This window comes from Drosophila obscura, unplaced genomic scaffold (genome assembly GCF_018151105.1).
Source record: "Drosophila obscura isolate BZ-5 IFL unplaced genomic scaffold, ASM1815110v1 contig_170, whole genome shotgun sequence".
NCBI classification, from domain to species: domain Eukaryota; kingdom Metazoa; phylum Arthropoda; class Insecta; order Diptera; family Drosophilidae; genus Drosophila; species Drosophila obscura.
In genome coordinates, this window is record NW_024542758.1 from 769,079 (window position 1) to 790,307 (window position 21,229).

General features: G+C 48.9%; 1 protein-coding gene across 1 annotated transcript; it reads left to right on the forward strand.

Moving 5' to 3' along the window:
* The first annotated feature begins 6,823 nt into the window (after positions 1 to 6,823).
* Positions 6,824 to 20,644, forward strand: LOC111076038 (homeobox protein araucan). The gene is made up of 5 exons (XM_022369624.2): positions 6,824 to 7,516; positions 11,903 to 12,436; positions 15,095 to 15,210; positions 18,498 to 18,829; positions 18,913 to 20,644. Exons 1-5 carry the CDS (start codon positions 7,466 to 7,468, stop codon positions 20,274 to 20,276), a joined length of 2,397 nt encoding a protein of 798 aa, XP_022225316.2. The 5' UTR covers positions 6,824 to 7,465; the 3' UTR covers positions 20,277 to 20,644.
* Positions 20,645 to 21,229: the final 585 nt, after the last annotated feature.

The following is a 21,229-nucleotide window of genomic DNA, read 5'->3' on the forward strand; positions in this document are numbered from 1 at the left end:
CTTGCATTTCAAGATGCAAATGTCAAGACGTGTCGTTGTCTGCACGCCGTCCCACAGGGCACCAGAGACGAGACGACTCCTCCTCGCAGATGCGAATTAATTATACCCGGCACTCGGCAGTGCAGCACAGAGCTGCTTATTGTATGCGTACGAAGGATGCTCCTCCTCCAACCCCCGCCCATAAACCATAAACTAGGAAACTGGGGATATATGCGTTTGTTCGCGACTCAATCCATCTATGTACCAAAAATGTCTGGCGTACCTGTACGTAGAATACTTTCAGTTTACAGCCTGGGCATCGCCCAGGGCGTATATCTCATAATTGTTTAATCAGGCCCATCAGCTCGGAGCAGCGCTAAGTCCTGGGGCTATGGGAATGTACGGCATGTCATTATCGCCTGCTCAAATTAAAGTAAATGCGAAGCCAAGAATCCAAGCCCCGAGCCCGATTTACGTTGTGTTGTTCTGCATTTTGTATGCAATTGTCACCGATCGCGTCGGTGAGTGGCGCCTGATAAGCGTCGCAAATTAAATAAAATACAGTTTGGTATGAAATATCTTGAGGCAGCTTCAGCTTCAGCTTCTCAGCGAATGCCACGGCGAATGCGACAAGAGAACGTCTGTCTGGCACTGGCTGCAGATTCGAGTTGCTGGGACTCCTGTGAGTCCGCATTGGTGCGGGCGAGCACTGGAAGCCATCTTGTAGTCCGACCTGTCCTGTCCTGTTCTGTCCTGTCCCTCACTGTTACCCGATGATGTCTCTGCACACACTGGTTGGCGTCAGTGGCGACTGCCCCTGCCAGCCTGCCTGCCTGCCCCTCCGACCGAAGACAGGGATAGACGGCAACGATCGTCGATAGTTTGGAACGTTTGTCTTGTCGGTCGGTGTGAGGGGGGATGATGCTGATGCTGCTGCTGCTGGGGCATAATTGGCAATTGGGGAGAGGGAATGGGAATGGCAATGGGATTGGGATTGCAACTGGGAGTGAGACTGGGAATGGGGCTTATTCACTTTTATGACTGTTTTTCCTCTCTTTTTTTTTGTTTTTGTTTTTTTTTTGGTTTTTGGTTTGCTGACTGCCGACTGCGTCTCTTATGGGTCTATGTCTATGTCTATCTGGCTCAGTCACATCGAAGTCGTGGCTGGATCTCTTCCATTTCCCAACCTGCGACTTTTATTTATTTGCTTTTTGCTTTTTTTTCCAGCTATGTTTCCTCCCGACCCCTGCAGAGTGGCGCCTGAAATTACAAGAGTGCTTGCTCCTTCTTCTTCGATGATCGGGGTGGGGGCAGCTGCTGTCAGCTGAGGATTTCCCAAACCAAACCAATCGGGCAGATTTATTGTGAGCTCAAATCGCGGGCTTGTTCAAAAGTCAAATGCTTCTTGGTAAGTGTTGCGCCCTGTGTACAATGTGTTCCAGGGCAGGCTTAAAGCTGCGCCAGCCAGCCAGCCAGAGCAGAGCAGATGTCAGGTTTCCACAGGGGCTGGGGCTGGGACTGGGACTGCCAGTAGAGAGCAGAGTAGTCCTTGGCAGCCTTTAAGTGGTCTGACAGTCATTATTGAACCATTACCAAATGAGCAGCGCGCATTATAAATGAGCACATAAAACATAAACGGTGTCGCATCGTCCGATGAGCCGTCCGAGAGCCGATTAATGCAATTTAACACCCCCCACCCCCACCCACGTGCGCGCTCTCTCACCCTCAGCCCTCAGTCCTCAGCGCTCACCCCTCAGAGTGAACCCCAACCCCTCGGGTAGTCGTCGCCCTCGTCATATGTTGCTATTTCCGATGCCGAACCCAGGACGGACGGAAGAGCGATCGCTGCTTACGGGGGGGGAATCTGTTCAGACGTGTGAGAGCCCTGAGCAGCGGCTGCTGCGGTCAAATGCTTTAACTCGCACCGGGATTTCGGCTCGTCTCGCCCGACTTAGCGCCCAACTCCCGAGTGGGATTATGTCACTTCCCTCTGACATTTGCATTTTGATTGACAAACTCATTTGGCAACTGCAGCCTGATTGGGCGCCGCCCTCCTGCCCCGTCCTTCCCAGCCTGCATATGCTGCAAGTATGTTTGCCAAACGCTTGAGAGTTTTTCAATTAAACTTACATCAGAACAACAACCCACAGTCCATTCAAGGGCTTAGGCCCAGAATGAATGCCTTACAATAAGCAGCTAAACTTTGCAGGATACTTAATCTTATTTTGGGCTACCGAAAAAAAAGGAAATACCATAAGAACTCTTTAGAATTAAATTTGATGATCCCTATATGTGTATACAGATATTTCTGGGAGTATTTCTTACGCATTTGTAGAACCAATAAAAAGATACAGCCATGTGAGAGAGAGAGAGGGGGAGAAAGGCAGCGGCAAAGGCAACATAAATAATATAAATATAATTAATAGACTAAAAGAGACAGTTAGCAGGAGAAGGAGGAGCGAAAAAGAAAACAAATCAACTTAATGTGAGATTTTGAGAAGAAATATAGATATATGTATGTAGATATGTAGATATGTATGTACATATGTACGTACAAATCCAAAAATAGGCAACTCGAGAGAATGGAAGTGCGGTGGAAATAGATAACGATCTGCTCGCCTTCTGGCTTTGCGTCTCTGACGTTAGATATTTCAGTTATAATATATGCAGCTCTGTCCCAAAGAATCAAAATTGGATCGCTATTACTACGAGTATTTCCATGGCAACGAAGAGTCTGCAATGTTCGCCCCACAAAGTCATTTACTCCTCTCCTGTTTTATGCATTTTAATCAATTAAAATAAATATTTTTGTATTGTTTATACCAAACCTAGAACCCTCTTTTTTTGGGTATTCTTCTACCCCCCCTAAATAGCCCATAATAATGCTGCGAAACTTATAACAGAAATTATATTAGTTTGGCTACAGAGAAATCCGCGCACTCAGAGTGAGACAGGGAGAGAGGAGAGAGAGAGAGATTAAACATGTCTCAATTTTACACATGTAGGTACTTACGAGTATTCGTATGAGCCAGCCAGACAGCCCAGATCAGACACTGCGCTGTAATAGTACTCGTACTATGAAGAACTCAATTATGAAACGGCGCGCGATATATTCATGTGACAATTTTTAATGTTTCCTGACAACCATTAAAGTCGAGCCCGCTGAAAATGACAATAATCAGGGAAAAACAAAAACAAAAATAAAAACAATGACAAAAGGTTGTGTTGTGTGTGTGTGTGTGTGTGTGTGCAGTGCGTATCCTGACCCTTCTCCCGGACAGGGAAACGGACACGCGGATCCAGAACCCGGGCCAAACGGCAAACGGTAAAGGCAATCGGCAACCCCTCGTCATAAAAGTAGAGGAACGGGGAAACTGAGTCCGACAGACAGCCCAGCCCAGCCCAGCCGCCAGGAGCGAGGAGTGTGTTGTGACAGTTTTGCCGTATGGCTTGTGCAAGTGAATAATAAAAATGAAAATATTTCATTTTCCATGGTTCGGATTCGGATTCGGGGTTTGGGTTCGGGCTTCGGGGTTCGGGGTTTTATGCCCTGGGCCTGCGGATTCGAATCATTGCCCGTTGCCATTTTCTGGCTATTTTGAAATTGATATATGCATAAACCGCAGTGACAGATGTTGCAATTAAAACAGCATAAAACGCGCGGTGCGGTGCGTCGCGTCGCGTCCCTCAGCCCCTTCAGCTAATGGCTGGGTGGTGTGCGGAAAATGGCAATGACGCCGCACCACCACCACCACCACCATCATCATCATCCGATCCAGCTTGGCAGGACACGGCACGGCACGGCATGGCACGGCATGGCACTATCGAGTGGTGGCGTGAAAAGTGCGCGCTGTCAGGCTGACAGGCGGACAGCTCAATTGTCAAAATAGGTTTTAAGTGGCGGCAACTGATTTGTAAGTGAAGTGCTGCAGCTCTTGGCCCAAGGATGCGATGCGATGCGATGCCCATTGGGCTGGCGCTGGCGCTGGCTGCCAGATCCATATTCAGGCCAGGCCGCATGCGATCCGCGTCCCATTCTCAGTCAGAGTCCCGTCTCACAGTCGGTCCCAGGTCCCAGTCCCACACAGAGGGTGGTCAATGTGGCGGCCGCAAATGGAAACGCCCCATGTGGTTGGCACTCGTCTGGTGTGTACCATCATGCTGACCCATTGATTGATTGCATTTGGGCTCAGCCTCAGTCCCGCCTGCCCTTGCTGGCTGGATTGCAAAAGCGCCACTCGTAAAACGCGCCACACAGCAAATATTGTACTTAACACCCGGAGGGGCACTTGGTCCCGGGCTCTCTGGCCCTCTGGCCCTCTGCATGACTTGCCTTCCCTGGAAATTAATTCACGTTTGCGCCAGCGACTGGGCCAGGGCCACTCCGAGAGACGAGGGAAACGAAGGCTGCTTTTGGTCATTTGTTGCTTTAAGCTAACACGCTGGCTCTTATTTCCCTCTCCAACCATAGTGGGTGGTACTCAGGCAGTGCCACTGCCACTGGCACCCAACCACGTGGATCTTTTTCGTTCTTTCCGTTTTACAGATTCATGAACACCCACATCCCCATACATCCCCATACATCCCCATACATCCATCCATATATCTCCGAGTGAGCGAGCGAGCGAGCTGGAGGACACGCCCAGACCTTATGGCGCAATTCCATCGTGTAAGTCGCACTTTTTGGGTTTTATAGGTTAATTTGCTTTTATTACATTATCATAAAACCAGGCAAAAAAAAAAAAGAGACAACAAACAAGCTTGACAACACACGGGACGTGGGGGCGGAGGAGACGCGCGACACCCGCAAAATCATTTGAGGTTTACCTCATGGCATCGCATCTCATCTCATCTCACATTGGACTGGACAGGGCTGGCACTGGCACTGGCACTGGAGAGGAGAGGACAGGAAAGGACCAGGACCATTTCCGAAATGCGTGCCATGGGCATGCGGCGCCATTAGTTGCCGTTTCCCGGGTTCCCAGGTTCCCAGGTTCCCTGCCACTGAATCGTAAAAAATAGATCATAAAACGGCATTCGGAATACTCGTTGCTAGTGGCTACTAAATGGCATAACTTTTTCAAATTTTTTACGAAACGAACTACCGCCAGTGGCACTCTGCCCCCTCCACTCTACACGAATGGAAAGCCATCAAAAGTTTTAGATTACCTGTGTAAAAATGGAAACTAATAGAACTGCCATCAATGGATACTCCTTGGGACTACAAATTTGTTCAAATTTTGCTATTGGGGTATATATGTATGTATATATATATATTTTATATGTACACTTTCTTGTTTCGTACACTGGGTGCCATTCATTTATTGAGAGGATCATAAATAGTTGAGGCTCTTTAGCCTGCAGGTATTTGTTTTTATTGGGGAATTAAGTCAACGCTCATTAAATACTGCCAGAGAGAGATGGAAAATAGATGAAAATTCTAGGCAAGAGAAATTATAGACTCCGAGATCCAGTGTAGATTAAAATAATTTTATAGAATTAAAACTCTATGGCAAATAGGTACCAACAATCGCATAGACAATATCTATATATGTATTTTTTAATTGTGCCTAAAACTTTGTTCTGAGCAGATACATAAGGGGTCAGTGGTAGTAAGGCAGTAAGAAGTAAATATAGAACTGAAGAAAGTTATTCCCAAAGTAGGAGGAGGTGTGTTCATGGGCAACAATCAGCTAAAGAGAATAAACACATTAATTTACATGAGATAACCATCAACAGAAGAACACGCTAACCAATCCCCAAAAGTGATGGCAGAAATGTTTCACAGATTAAAGGGAAAAAGGAACAAAGATCTGTGCACTAGCACTCGTGTGTGGCATATGAATAATGGCTTAAACGAAAGCTTAGCCAACTTGTCTTGTTTATAATCGTTCTGCAGATATTTGTATATCTTTTGTGTACGTGGAAAATGTGAGCAGAAAGTCACGCAATTCGGCGGTGATAATTACGGCCACTGGAATACAGCAGAGTGCCAATGAGTTTTGTGATCATATCAAGGGCTCCACTCCACTCCATTCCACACCACACACAAATAGGAAGATGCATGCCGTACATGGAACACTGGCGGGTATTTCGGTACACGATCGGTTAGGTCCGGAGGAGTGGAGAGGGGCGACAGAACCCAAAAACGAGAAGTCATTCGAGTTTCAAAAGTAAACAAACAAATGACTAGCCAAACAAAACAAATGGGCGTAGCCCAAACGGATTGGATTGGATTCGAATGGAATGGCATGGCATGGCATGGCATGGCATGGCATGGCATGGAATGGAATGGCCTGAAGCCGAAGACCGAGCACCGGAAAACAAGAGTAGTGTAGTGTACCGAGTGCCGAGTACCGAGTGCTACCCCTGCCTTGGAAAGAGTGAAAATAAAGAACAGTTAATGGTCGATTTTCCATTTCATTTTTGCTTTCTTTTGTTTGGTCCGAGTGGCCCGGGCCAAGGTGCGATTGTTCGCTGCCAAAGTCACACCTGTCGATGGGGAATGGGGCCGCTGAAGCGCTGACAGCACAACGGAGCTCTCTGATTGGTGGACTCTGCCGCACTTCCAGCCACCGTGGATACGAGCTGTGCCGCTTCCCCTGTCGCTGTCGCTGCAAAGAGAGAGAGAGGAGAGAGTGTTCCAGCGCAATGTATGCGTTGGAACGACACCGCCAGCTGCCACCACCAATACCACCACCACCAGTGGGACTGTTCCGAGGGCGTTGCCACACAGCCGAGACGACTTCCAGTCGCATCGCATCGGATTCTTGTTGGATTGTGTGCCCGGGGGAGCATACAGTTGTTGTCCCACTCTCGCGCCACGTCTGCTCCGGCCTGCTCCGGCCTGCAACGGAATGCGACTCTCTGGCCAGCAACGGCATTCGTGCTGGCTGGCCGGCCCTCGTCGTCTGCTCGCTCGCAACCAGTTAGTTCGTGTTCGAACGTACTAAGAGGTGCACACCGTCTGCAGTCTGGAGTGGAGTGTGCCGTCGCCTGTCGCCTGTAATCAACGTATTCCCGTTCATTGCCGCTCGCTTGCGTCGTCTCGTTATTTCGTGTGTGTGCCACAGAGCCAAAGCCAGAGCCAGAGCCAAAGCCAGTGCCGTCGCCGTCGCCGTGTTGCCTGTGGGCCCTAAGAACCCTTCAGTTGAGTTGCGTTGCGTTGCGTTGCGTTGAGTGCCCCTGCCACAATAAATAGATTCCGGTAATCCTAATGCCGAATCTGGCTAATCGGTCGGTGGGTTTTGGTGATTGTGACTGTGAACGGAGCCAGTAAATGCACTGAGTGAGCGGCATACCGCAGGGCTCCAATCGAAACAGAACTGTGAAGGGGAGCCAGTCTCCTGCCACATCGTAGTGTCAGGAGTGGACGATTGATGCTGCAGCATCAACAACAACTTTAAGAGTTATCCAGACAGTGAGCAGAGAGAGCAGGGGGAGAGAGTACTTTGCAACACCTACGAGAGGAAGTCAATCAGTGGAAATGGCTGCCTACACACAATTTGGATACGGAGGCTTCCCGTCGGGCGCTCAGGTACTTTAACTTTAATACTTTAATTAAATTTAATTTACTTTACTTTACTTTACTCTACATTACTTTACTCTACTTTACTTTACTTTATATGCTGTGTAAATGTGGTTAAATCTGAATGGAAATGGGTCTATTATCCAAATAGGATTACTCCTTTTGGTATTTGTTTTAAATTTGTCATTTGATTGGGTGTAGGGTGTAGGGGCAGTGGAAACTGTAGCTGCATTTTGGTACTTACATTTATCTGTTATTCCATCAATGATTGCTGCAAGTAGAAATGTTTTATTTACTATTGATAAATAAATTTAAAAAATATGTAACAAATTCTTAAATTACTTCAAAAAAAAAGCATAAAACTTTATGCTTTTATTGGGAAATTTAAAACAGCAATTTGAGTAAAATTAAAGGTATATAATATAGCAGTTATACGACCATAATCAGCGAGTATTTAAATATGCCAAACCAATCACAAACTAACATACATACATAGAAGTATATGTACATATGTACTACCTTGCTACACGATCAGTAATAGAAAAGAAAAAAAAACAACACCGTTTCCATTTGGTGGGAGACTCCTCCAGACACACTCGTTTCCATTTTGGACCACACGAGTCCAATTAAATGTCTGTAGGCGACCCGACGCCAGAGAGAGTGAGAAAGAGAGCGGGAGGGGGAGGGGGAGCAAAAGGAGAGCCCAACAACAAGGCAACTGACAGAGGCAATCAGAGAGGAAGTAATGGGAGGTGCCGATCGCAGCACACACTCAGGTGAAACTGTTGAAAAGTCAATAAAATTCAATTGCCGCGATCGTAAATCATAAACTTCATAACCGTAAAGTGACAGCTCAGGGCAGGCCTTGGGAATGCGCCCGAGCATGCGCGCCCGACTACGTGAGCGGGGAATCAATGAAAGCAGAAGCAGCAGAGCAGAAGCAGCGCCCAGAAGCTCCACTGCACGGTACCTACGCTCCGGGAGCAGCGGCAGCAGTTCTCAGATTCTACAACACTGATAGGGCCCATCATCCATGGCCACTGGAGGTCCTACTCGTACGCCACAGCAGCAGCAGAAGCCAGCAGCCAGCAGCCACAGCCACAACCAAAGACGAATGACTGTGGGCTGCCAGTGATTCCGTGTCGGAATGAGCGAGTGGATTGATCTACTTTACATGGCAATAGGAGGTACTGGCACTGGCACTGGCACTGCGTTTCCACTGCCAAACTGCCGATCTGCCGCTCTGCCGATCTGCCAATCTGCAGATCTGCGCCGCTCGCTCGCGGAGTGGCCCACCATGTGGCGCTTGCCGACTTACGCTATCAACTTGGTCATCTGCCAAGGCGCGGGAGGCGGAGGCGGCTTTGGGGGAGGGTCAGGTGTAACCAGAAGTGGAGCGCTGGAGCGCACTGCGTTCCTGGCCATTCTGCCCCAGCCTCCAGCCCAGAAGGAAGGGGAACGGGCAACGGGCAACGGGCAACGGAGATACAAGTCGCGATTAGATCGCTCTGCGCGCTCTGTCCGCTCTGCGTTTTGCGATTCACAGAAATTTCCGATGTGCAGTGGTAGTTGCACAGCACACATGGCCAGAGATCTTATCTGTGCGCTGTCGCCTGCCAGTCGTCTGCGTCTGCAACTGCAACTGCGATTGCGACTGCGTCTGTGGATGTGGATGTCCAGAGTCCGTTTCACATGGCCATGGCCGTGGCCCAGTGTCGTACCGCGCTGGATTCGCTGGCGCTTCCTCCAGTGGTCAGGTAAAGGCATGGGCTTTGCCCATTCTCCCGGCTTGGGGACGTTAATGTGGCTGTGGCTGTGACTGTGGCTGTGGCTCATGAATAATGCATTTGCCCAAGGAGCAGTGGAATCTGGCAGGCGCATAGAGCTCCCTATATGGTGTCGCCTATCAGATCAGTTGTCATAATTCTCATATTGTGTGAGAGTTTCTGTTCTTTCTGCTCAGGCTGTTCAGACTCTGTGTGGACTCTGGCTGGAGGCTCGGAGACTCGGAGGCAGTGCGTGCTCCATGGGAACGCCGCGGCGATTGGGCGTCCTTCAAGGCTTCGCTGCCATCGTTCGTCGCTCCACCAAAAACATTTCCCATCCATGCAATCAGAAATACAGAAATGTACAATGTATTTGCTTTTTACTAATTAAAATCACGCGGCACAACAGCAACAAAAACAAAACAAAAAATAAACCTGAATCATTCATTTCACTCAAAATTTGATAAATGGCTGTTGGTTTTTTTTTTGGTTTTGTTTTTTTACGTTTTTTCGTTGATTTTTTGTGGTTTTAATAATGTTGTGTTGCTTAGTGTAGCTCCCTCCCTCCCTCCCTCCTCCGCCTATATATAGTCAACGATATTGGCCTCGAAATTCTATTATTCGAACGTTTCCCCCCGCCACCAGCATGACTCAATATTTTCTTACTTTATTAATTATGAAAATGTTCCTCCAAGGGTTTCTTATTTCTTTTTTCTTTTTTCTTATTTTGTGGTCTGCGTCTGCGGCTCGCAAATTAAACTTATTTTGGGTTAATTGTAGGTGCTGCACTTTTTAAACGTTCGTACTACCTCCTCCTAGAGGGGATGGATCGATCGTCTGCCCAGCACAATAATTATAAAAAAAAACAAAAGGAAAAAAAAATACTTGTAGGGTTAGCATTTCGGGGTAAGTCTCGTCGTCTCTATTGTCAGATTATGTTAATGAGTGCAAATAATTATGAGTTTCGCAGCGAGCCCTGAATGTTGCACAGAATATTTCGGACCCAGTGTCGAACGTGCCACAGAAGCTGTGTAACTCACGCAGAAATTGTTGCACGGCGCATCTGACCTTTGGGGATATATATTGGCGGACCGCAGCGCACCGCATCGATTCCGTTGGCATTCGATCAATTTGTAGCTGTCCATCAGTCGGAGCATTCAACTTAATTATAGGTCCAGCGATATTCCTGCGCAGAGAGGCAGCAGCAAAATACTTTGAAATTAAGGCAGGCAGACGAGCGGACGAGCGGACGAGCGAGGCAGATTGCCCGCGGTAATTTTCAGAAGCCTTCGACGGCATGTTCCTGATGGTGTAGGGACGACGTTTCCATCTCGGTCTCTCCATCTCTCCCATCATCGTCATCAGCGTCGTCGTCGTCCGGCGGACCTATAGGCGTCGGCTGCCACACCCTCATTGATTTCTGGCATTTTATACAGCCGTTCCCCGACCGGACTCGGACTTGGAGTTGGAGTTGGGCTTGGGCTTGTGCTTGGCGCATTTTGCATATTAATTGCCAAGTGACCGGCGCATGCCATAGGCGAAGCTCTCCAAGATGGACGACATCAACGGAGTCTCAGAAAACAAAAAGAAAAAAAAGAGTCAGTTGCTGCGGCTGCTGCTGCCTGTTGGTTGCACTTGGAATCGATTTGCTGGGTAATTGATGTGGCCGCCATTGCAGGAGCTGCTACATCCATGCGCAGCTCCAGGGCAGAGAGCCATTGATTAAGGAAATATGACCGGTCGGTCGACTGATCGCCCGATCGCCCGATCGCCTGATCGCCGCGGGATTATGGATCCACGCAGCTTCTGTGCTCCTCCACGGCTGGCGCTGATTGTGTGTTAACACCATATTCGCTTACATGCTATCGTTGCATCTTGTAATGCAGGCAGAGGCTGCTCTGTCGATTTTTCGAATTAAAACTCAAATTGCGCAGCCTCCTCGCTCGCCGTCCCCACTCCCGAGATGTGTGGCTATCTCGAGACATCAATATTTATGAAGCGCTTCCCAGTAAACCAGTTAGCAAAGCTTCGTCTCGAGTTAATGTTGCAGAAAATTAGTTCGATTCGGTGTGCATCCTGTTGTAGGATCCCCATCCCTGCCCATCCCTGCCCATTCCCCATCCCAGGACATCTAATGCCCAAGCAAATTACCTGAATGTTGAGGCAGTAAAAGTAAGGCTCCAGCATAGCCATTGGCTCCTAATTAAATGCCAGGTTTGGGGCATCAAATAATATTCCCAGCACGTGTTTTCATATCTCATTCGAGGCGCTCGAAACTACCCACAATCAACGGACTAAACTGGACTGGACTGGACTGTGGCTGCTCCCAAATAAAGGTCTAAGCTGCCACTTGATTAACAGGCATTAGCTGTATGTAAGCCGGTGGCACTTCTCCACTCTGTCCCAGCAGTTATTGGGGCACGCCAGCCACCTCGACTCCTTTATAATAAGCATTTAAGATAAGAGAGAGAGAGAGAGAGAGAGAGCTAAATGCTCGAGCTAATTAAGCCGAATTGAATTTGTGTGTTTAATTTGCCAAATGGCATACCGATAAAGCCCTGCCCTGCCCTGCTCTGCACTCTGCTCTCACATCCTCATATCTCACGTCTTCTTTGTGAATCTTTTGCAGCTCCTGCCGCCAAATGCACAGGCCGCGGAGGACACTTCCCCGAATGTGAACGATGCATCGCTGGTGATGACAAACGCACCGGCGATGAGCCCAACGGGCGGTGCGGCGGACTGCCAGACGAACCAGCAGGCCACGGGCAGTGGCGATGCCTCGTCGGGTGCCCTCAGTCCCAATGCCCTTTCGCAGAACTCGCAGAATGCTGCGGCAGGATCGTCGGTGGTTGGCGGGGCGGCTGTTGCTGGTGCTGGTGGAGCCGCTGACCTGGCCACCGGGGGCTCCCTGGACGGCAACGGTGTGGGCACGACGCCCACAACGGGAAGCTCATGCTGCGAGAACGGTCGTCCCATAATGACCGATCCTGTGTCGGGGCAGACCGTCTGCTCCTGCCAATACGATTCGGCCCGACTCGCCCTCTCCAGCTACTCCCGGCTGCCGGCGGCCAGCGTTGGGGTATACGGCACGCCCTATCCCTCGACGGATCAGAACCCCTACCAGAGCATCGGAGTGGACAGCTCCGCCTTCTATTCACCGCTGGTAAGTGAAAGCCAAGAGGGCCAAGAGCCAACAGCCAACAGCCAAGAGCCAAGAGCCAACAGGGCTAAATGGATTATCTCAACATATGACTTTAATTGTGTAGTCAGTGGCTTTTGTTCCCCCCCTGTGTACGGGGAGGGGAAGGGACGGACAACGACAACGACACAGACAACGACAACAAAGACGACGATGGCTTGTCAATGCAGTCGAGTAAATCGAATTATCATTATGGCTGACTGAAGCTCAGTCAAACCTCATTTAGCTCCGCTCTGTCCGTCCCGTACCCGGGCAGGGTTTAGTTTCCTTTTGAACTGCCATCCTTTGGCCCCCATCCATCCATCCAGCCATCCATCCATCTATCTCTCTCTATCCATCTACCTAATTCATGGGCAATGCTGCCGCTGCTGCTGCCGCTGCTGCTGCCGCTGCTGCTGCTGCTGGTGGCTTCCATTGCCGATACTCGATACGTTGCATAAAGAAAGGCAAAATCATTGGAAACAAAACATATTGCCCCATGGCCTCAATTACACTCCCAGATGAGACTGAGAGAGACTCTCAGACTCTGCGTATGCATGTGTCTCGTATGTGTGGGCTAATCAAGCTTATGCGCCCTAGTCGGTACCTCGTATCCACTCCCCCACTCCCAGTTCCCAGTTCCCAGTCCGTTTGCAGTCTCCCAGAGACCGCTGAAATGTACCCGAGCCAGGCAGCCAGGCAGCCGGACAAAAAATATAAACTTGAAGCGGGTTCAGAAGCAACACGAGAGTTGGCTCAATGAAAGGCAAACACACACAGATACACACACACACAAATTGGCAACAATACACACGTACTGGTACTCGTATAACAACAACATGAACAGTATTTAGCCTTGACAAATAACCAAAGCAAAGCAAAGACTGGCCTAAAGCACAACAAAGAGTGTTTGTGTGTGTTATAGCGGGGGACATCACATCATGTTATTTAGTTATTGTGCAGGGATCTTCCCTGCTCATCGCCCTGCCACCCTCCGCACTTCCGGGGAGGGGGGGGAATGTGTCGCAACTTTGATCGCTTTGGCAATATGTCACAAATATTTACGGGCATCGTAATGCCTAAACTAGTTGCAGACCACTTCAGGGCACTAATTAATATGTAAAAAAGCGTCTAATCAACTTTGGCCGCGGTGGCTCTCTGCGGTGGCACATCAAAGAGGCAAGGCAAGGCAGCAGGCAAGAGGTAAGAGACAAGAGGCAACCCCTCTGCGAAAGAGTGATGTAACGGCGATGATGCCTGCCCCCAGGAGAAGAGAAGCAGCGGCAAATGGGGCGGACACACTGCGGCGGCAGCCACCAAAGTGTCATGTTAAATTGTTATTTACAACAACAGGAAATTCATTCCGAGTTCTCTCTCTCCCCTGCCCCCTGCCACTACTATGCTATGCTATGCTGCTGCATAACCATGTGGCAGAGTGGCAGTGTGGCAGAGAGACAGAGGCAATGTCTGTGGCTGTGCTGTGTGTGCTACCTACCTGGCCGAGTGTCGTCTTTATCGGCCCCGTCACGAAGCGCATACTTTTAATTAAGAAAATATCACTGGTCCGCCCCCCCTACCCCAATCCCTGCCCCTACCCCTACCACGATAAGATGTCATTGCTCAATTTTGTTGCGTAGTGCGGCCCGCCCACTCGGCAAGGCCCCTTGCTCCCCTCGAGGTGCTAATGCTCGATCTGAAGATCTAACACTCTCCCAGATGCACCTGACAGATAGATTGGAGGACTGTCGCGGCTCGGGCTGGGGCTGGGGCTGTTGTTCGGACTAGGGCTCCTTCTGCTAGACCATGCAGACCATGTAGATGGCGCTGATACGATACCCGCGTGTACCTGTGCCTCGATCTATGGCCAAATGACAGCTTGATAAATATATTTGTCACTCGAATGCGGCGGCATCTGTATCGGCGAATCGGTGGCGGCGGCGAGCGGCGGCGAGCGGCAGGGAGCGGAGTTAAAAATTAATAAACAACGGCATACATGATGTTAAGCAATTAAAAATGTTAATACCCTTTCATAAATCAAGAGCTCACAAAAGCTCGGGTCGACAGCAGAGCGGGGCCAACCAGATTGGGCGCTCGACTCGCTGACTCGCTGACTCGCCCAACCGCCAACTGCCAACTGCCAACTGCCGATCTGGCCAATAGTTGTCGCTCATAAATCCGGCTGTCATTTTCCGAGGGCATAAATCGCAGCACGCCACAACCGGCGGACAGGCGGACAGTGGGACAGTGGGACAAACCCACACCGACCACTCGCAAGCTCCAAAAAATTAAAATTCGAATTGAAACTTCGAACATGAGCGCTTCCATATAATAAAACAATAATCGGCGCTTTTGGCTTAGATAATATTTGAAAAAAAGGCTGCTGCCAGCCTTAAAATATGTATATGTTATTTGTTGTTGTATCTCAGTCTGTATCTGGCTATAAAATATGGCCGGCTTGAGCGTTTGCTTGTTTCATTGCAAAATATGTTGGCAAATTATAAATTCCATGTTAACAAAATTGTCAACTTCGAAAACTGTGGGAAAATACTGTTTTGGGGCTGAATCTTTAATGCTGTGACGGAGTAATATTTCTCTCTATAAAAAGTCGAGTCAAGGTCGCTCAAATATTCTCGATTATTGCAGAGCAATCCGTATGGACTGAAGGAGACGGGCTCTGGTGCGGAGATGGGCGCCTGGACATCGGCAGGCCTGCAGCCCACAACGGGATACTATTCCTACGATCCAATGTCAGCATACGGGTAAGAATAAATTGTTAATTATATTAATTTTAAATTTAAAGTAAAGTCTCTCGTTCAGGGTTCCATTTAAGGATATTTCTCGATAGTCTCATAAATTTGATAACTTTCTGCATAACAATTAAGGCAACATGCACTCATTGAGGTCTTAAATAAGAATTAATTAATTACCCCCTCAACTAATAGAAATTGAAAGCCTTTTAGTCCAAATCGAATCGGCTGGGGGCGGGTCGGGGCGGCTGCGTATCAAATGCAATTGCGCGTCCATAATTAATTACAAAATATATTTGCGAGTACTTGAAATTGATTTGAGTTTAATTGCCTTCGGTGGATGGGTGGATGGGTGGATGGCTGGATGTGGATGGCATCTCCATCGTGGCGTGGGCTCTCCCCAGGGAGAGAGGCGATAATAAAATTTGAATGCGCGAAATTATTTATTTATGATTGCTGCACAAAGAACATAGCAGTTAATTGCACGACAGAGCGCATTACGCATACACTGGCAGGAGCTCTGCAATATACATACATATATACAGAATGTGTGCAGATACATATGTGTATCTGTATCTGTATCTGTAAGATATACTCACGTGGGTGCATACGCATACCAGAATTGATACGACTATGGAAATACGGACAGACAGACAGACAGACAGACAGACAGACGGACGGACTGAGTCCGAGTGAGAGCCAGTGGCAGTGGCAGTGGCATGCAACGGCTGCGGCTTCCCGTTGGACGTGGCTTGCGTGCGGAAAGCCCATGAAATCGAGCTTGCTGCGGGACTGTAGACTGTAGACTGGGGCTGGGGGCTGCGGCTGGGGGCTGGGGCTGGGCAGAGACTGCAGCCGAGTGAATGAATGAGCGAGCGAGTGAGTGAGTTGTAAGCGCTGGCTGGAGGGGCAGCAACGGCAGCAGCAAATGAACGCCATGTTGGCCGCCATATTGGGGGCCCAGTATATGTATGTACCACATACATACATATGTATGTATGTATGTAGTACTGATGTACTGATACATGCTTAACATTATGTGCACGAGTATAGGTAGTATATATGGGTTGACAAACATTTAAGAGGGGAATGGAATGGATTGCGCTTTGCATTTGGTAGCTCATCGCCACAGATTGGCACGGGGGTGCGCAATCCAAAAGGTAGCAATTCTCACTGACTGACTGACTGACTGACTAGTGGATAGGGATGGGGTTAGTGGATGGGGGGGGGACAAGTGACAGTCAGTAATTACCGACTGACAGGCATGCCCATGTCTGCTCGGCGCTCAACTGGAGCCAATGTCATTTTGTGTGTTTGGCGTGCGGGCATTATTTTTTTAAAATGTGTGTGTTCAGGGGGGGTGGGGGCCCTGTAAATTGCAGCTACCAGATAATGGCAGCAGCAGCAGCAGTAATTGGTGGGCCCCGTCAACCGAATTGCATGTGTTCATATAAAAGCTGAAATGTAAATGTGTGTAAGCGGGCTCTAAAACTAATAGGCGGTCCGTTCGGCCAACCTCAGTGTTTTGTGGCTAAAAGCCTCGACCGGCATCAGCTCAGCGGCATCAACATGGCATCCATCCGTCTCTAACTTCGTTGCTGCACGGTGGCAGCAGCTGGGGTAGCAGCAGCAGCAAATGGTCGGGTCGGTTGTATTTGTGTGAACAAGAATGTGATTTGTTAACAAGATTATGGCCTGGCCCGCTACCAGCAGCAGCAAAAGCAGCAACAACAGAGGCAGAGGCGGCCCGGCCTGGCCAATTTCAGCCCGTGCGCAACGAACATTTTTTGTTAGCAAGTTATGCCAAAAAGAATCAGACATATGTATTTATGTATTTATCATGTACATATGTAGTAAATATGGCTGTGCTTGTGTAATTATATATGTATGTATATGGCCGCAACGAAAATAGGATGCGTGCCAATTACTGACAAATTGATGTTTGTAAGGTTGTAAAACATCAGAGAACAAAAAAGCCCACTGCAGCGTATCATTCTGCAGCTATAGCCGTACGCTGAGCGATAATAATACGCTGCTAGTACGCGAACTAGTGCTTGTATTAGGACTTGTACTAGTGCTTTTAGCCTCTCCCCATTTAATGTCTCGCGCCAAAGCATTACTGGGATTTTAAAGCACTCTCCTTGGATAAGGGACTGCACACCCCACCCACACCCCGTAATCAGGGTTGATGATTTGAGCAGCGAAAAAAAAAAAGAAGCGGAATAGCAATGAGTAGAAGGGACAGACAGACAGAAAGACAGACAGACACAGCCCCAACGAATCTACATCCAACGGGCAACGGGCAGCAGGCCAAGCTCCGTCGCCGTTCTTTATCTTGTTGTAAAATTCACCGCACAAACTGTTGATTGTGGCACCATAAAATGCCATGAAAAACGAATAAAAAATACAACAAAAAAATAGAACAAAGTGAATCAAGCAACAAACAAACAAAAAAAAGGAACGATTATTGTGGGAGTCTGGAAAAACAGAACACAGAAAAACGAACAAAACGAACGAAACGAAACGGGGAAAGACCCGAAAGTGAAATGCTCGACGAGGTCGAGAAGGAGAGCGGAAGGGCCGGATGTGCAGCGGAATACGCACTGAGGGGTGGGGGGGGCGAAGGCTGGCTGGGGTTTAATTTAGCTAGGAAATGCTTGGGGCAGGCGGCGCAGGCTGGCACCAACTCCCCCAAAACGAAGGGTGAGCGTCCGACAGGGCATAGACCATTATTGCAAAGCAAAGGCAGAGGCGAAGGGTGGCCAAAAGGCAGAGGCAGAGGCAGATGCTGCCACATCCTCGGATGGGATAAAAAACGCGATAAGTGCAGTACAGCCAGCAGCACAGCCAGGCACCCGGTTGCACCCACTTACCATATGCTCGTCCTCGTTATTGCTGGAGATGCTTTTGCGTTGCTTTTGCTCCTTTTTGTGGCCGTTTGCCTGTTTCACAACTGTGTTTTACAATACTTTGACGTTGTACTACACTGAAGGGATCCATCCGGGAAACGGAATACGGAATACCGCGAGCTGCTGCAGGGGCAGGGGGAAGTGGGAGCAACAGCGAAAAACATCAATTTGAATTTTCCGCATTTTTAATGAATCTCCGTGTTTTGCTGTCCCGATTTGCAGGGCACATTGCAATTAGAAGCGACTGCAAGAGGAGCAAGAGGAGAGAGGAGAGACGAGAGAGGCCCGCCTCTTTGTACAACAAATTACAGACACAAGACTTAAAGTTTCCATTTTAATTTATTTTCTTTTTTGCTTTGTTGTTTTGTTGTTTTGTTGTTTCGATTGCAGCTATGGGGCGAGCTATGATCTGGCTGCTCGTCGCAAGAATGCCACCCGCGAGTCCACGGCCACGCTGAAGGCCTGGCTGAACGAGCACAAGAAGAACCCCTACCCGACCAAGGGCGAGAAGATCATGCTGGCCATCATCACCAAGATGACGCTCACCCAGGTCTCCACGTGGTTCGCCAATGCCCGACGCCGCTTGAAGAAGGAGAACAAGATGACCTGGGAGCCGAAGAACCGCACCGACGATGACGACGACGCCTTGGTGTCGGACGATGAGAAGGAGAAGGAGGACCTGGAGCCCATCAAGGGCTCCCAAGGCGGCAGTTTGGCCAAAGGTAAACCCATTTCAATGTTCAGTTTTTGGCTGGGATAAGTAAACTTCACAGCTGGGATATTCTTTGTTTTGTGTGTCGCACAGATGTGACCAAAGAGGAGGACGATGCCATGGACGAGGAGCAGAAGTGCATTGGCCAGGCGAACATCCTTCGCGCTGGCTTTGGCTATCCGTCGGCTGGGCCCGGCTACCATGGTGGTGGTGGTGGTGCCGGTTCCGGTTCCGGCGGTGGCCATCCGGCTGGGTACCACCATCCGTACCACCACCAGCATCCTGCCTACTATCAGCCCCAGCAGGGCATGCTGGGCACCGCCTTTCACGGCGGAGACGCTGCCGGCGGAGGCGGAGGCGGAGGCCTGCTGGCCAACAAGCAGACGGAACACAGCGATCCAAAAAACCAATTAGGCCGGGACTGTGGCGTGCCGATTCCAGCCACCAAGCCCAAAATCTGGAGTTTGGCCGACACAGTTGGCTGCAAGACCCCACCGCCAGCATATATGGGCCAGGGGGGTCAGCTGCTGGCCCAGGCGATGCCGCCACAGCAGCAGCAGCAGCACGGGCAGCACGGACAGCATATGCATCAGCAGTTGCATCCGCAGGTGCAGCAGCAGCAGCAGCAGCAGCCACTGCAGGAGAACATGGGCATGGTGGCCAGTCCGGGACAGGCGCCGCGAGCCCATCAGCAGCAAGAGCAACAGAGCCTGCCGATGGGGAACCATCATCTATTCAACGGAACACCCTATTTACGGCCGCATACCACGGCCTACGGGGGTTTTCTAGGGGCTACGACGCAGCAGCTCCATACTACGAACAGTGCCCCGTACAACAGCAGTACGCAGCAGCAGCAGCAGCAGCCGCAGCAGCAGCAGCAGCCCAGCCAGCGGAGCAGCAGCACACACAGTTCCAGCGGCACGCATACGCCTACCATCCATACTACGGGAAATTCGAACGGAGCTATGGGCCTGCAGGCCCAGCAGGCTCCAGCAGCTCCGTCGGCACAGCAGCCGCTTCAGTTCACGGCCCATCGGCAGGGGCACCAACATCCGCACTCGCTGCAGCAGCAGCAGCAGCAGCTGCAGCAGCTGCCATCTCAGTCAACAGTGAATCCGCGGGCGATGGGGTTTCTCGAAGCCCAACCCGATACTCCACCCCAAACTCCGCCGAATATGAAAGTGTTGAGCGGAGCTTTGAGTCTCCTTCCTACCGCTTCTCAAGCCCCTATGACCGCTACTTGTCGCAGTAGCAGTAGCAGTCACAGCAGCAACATTAATGCCTTCAACTTTGGCTCCAACTATCCGATGAATTTCTCGGCTCGTCTCGGTGAGTACTCCCCCAGAGACGAGTACAGCAGCGGGAGCAGCAGCAGCAGCTCGTCCTCGCCGCAGCTGCACCGAAACGAGGCGGCCATGTTCAAGCCGCTCTTCAAGAAGTACACCAACACCAACTAAACCCACAAAAGGGCAAACTATTTTATTTACTATTTGACTAGCTGTCTGAGATGTGCTGAGCGCTGTGTACCACCACCATCAGGCTCCAGCGGGGAGGGTTCCTCCACTCAAGACAGATTTAATATAGCTACAAGTGGCCGGCGGGTTCGTGCAAAAATATAATGAATTGTGTAATATTTAATATTAAAAGCGTATATCACATTAGTTTGTATTCATCGTAAAATAACTTCAAGTTTCATTAAAGTTATGAATCGTCTTAATGAATCGTATTTAGAGTATCGGATCAAATGTTTCTCTTCAAAACTGCAATCTAAGCTAAGAATAAAACAAAACAAAAAACAAAACAAAACAAAAAACAAAACAAAACATTAAATGAATAATTGCTAAATTAGAACAATAAGATTATACAAAACTGTGATACATTTTTCATTGTCTAACAGACTTCGCACTAAACAAACAACACCTTCGTCTATATGAACACATATAATCTAAATAATTTTAAATCGTTTAATAAAATTCTTTATAATCATGAAAAATCTGTTGTGTGTACTTTTTTTGGGAATGGAAATCTGGGAAACACCAGACAGAACACTAGGAGAGATAAATGAATGGATAATCTACGATATAATTGAAGTTTGCATAAAGATTTTGCACTGCAAAGGGCGTAAGGTGTGGAACACATTTTTCTTCTTGAATAGAGAATATAAATTAATCAAAGCTGCTGTGAGTACCGGCTATAATTATCAGTAATAAATGGCATTGCAAAAACATGCCACTGATTCTGCTAATGGACGTCACTTAAAAACTTATAAAACAGCAGACAAAATTCTGCCACACCTGGTACAACACGATGGAACCGCGTAAACATTACACTAAATAATTATTGTTTTTTTTTTGTTTGCTATTCAATTTATACGTCAACAAACTCTTTTTGCTAAAACTTTGGCTAATTG

What these genes read in the sequence shown, in the direction of transcription:
- LOC111076038 (XM_022369624.2), top strand. Translation starts at nt 7,466, where the DNA reads ATGGCTGCCTACACACAATTTGGATACGGAGGCTTCCCGTCGGGCGCT. An exon ending in CCGCCTTCTATTCACCGCTG is followed by an intron (nt 12,437 to 15,094) that starts GTAAGTGAAAGC and finishes CGATTATTGCAG; the next exon opens with AGCAATCCGTATGGACTGAA. An exon ending in AGGCGGCAGTTTGGCCAAAG is followed by an intron (nt 18,830 to 18,912) that starts GTAAACCCATTT and finishes TGTGTCGCACAG; the next exon opens with ATGTGACCAAAGAGGAGGAC.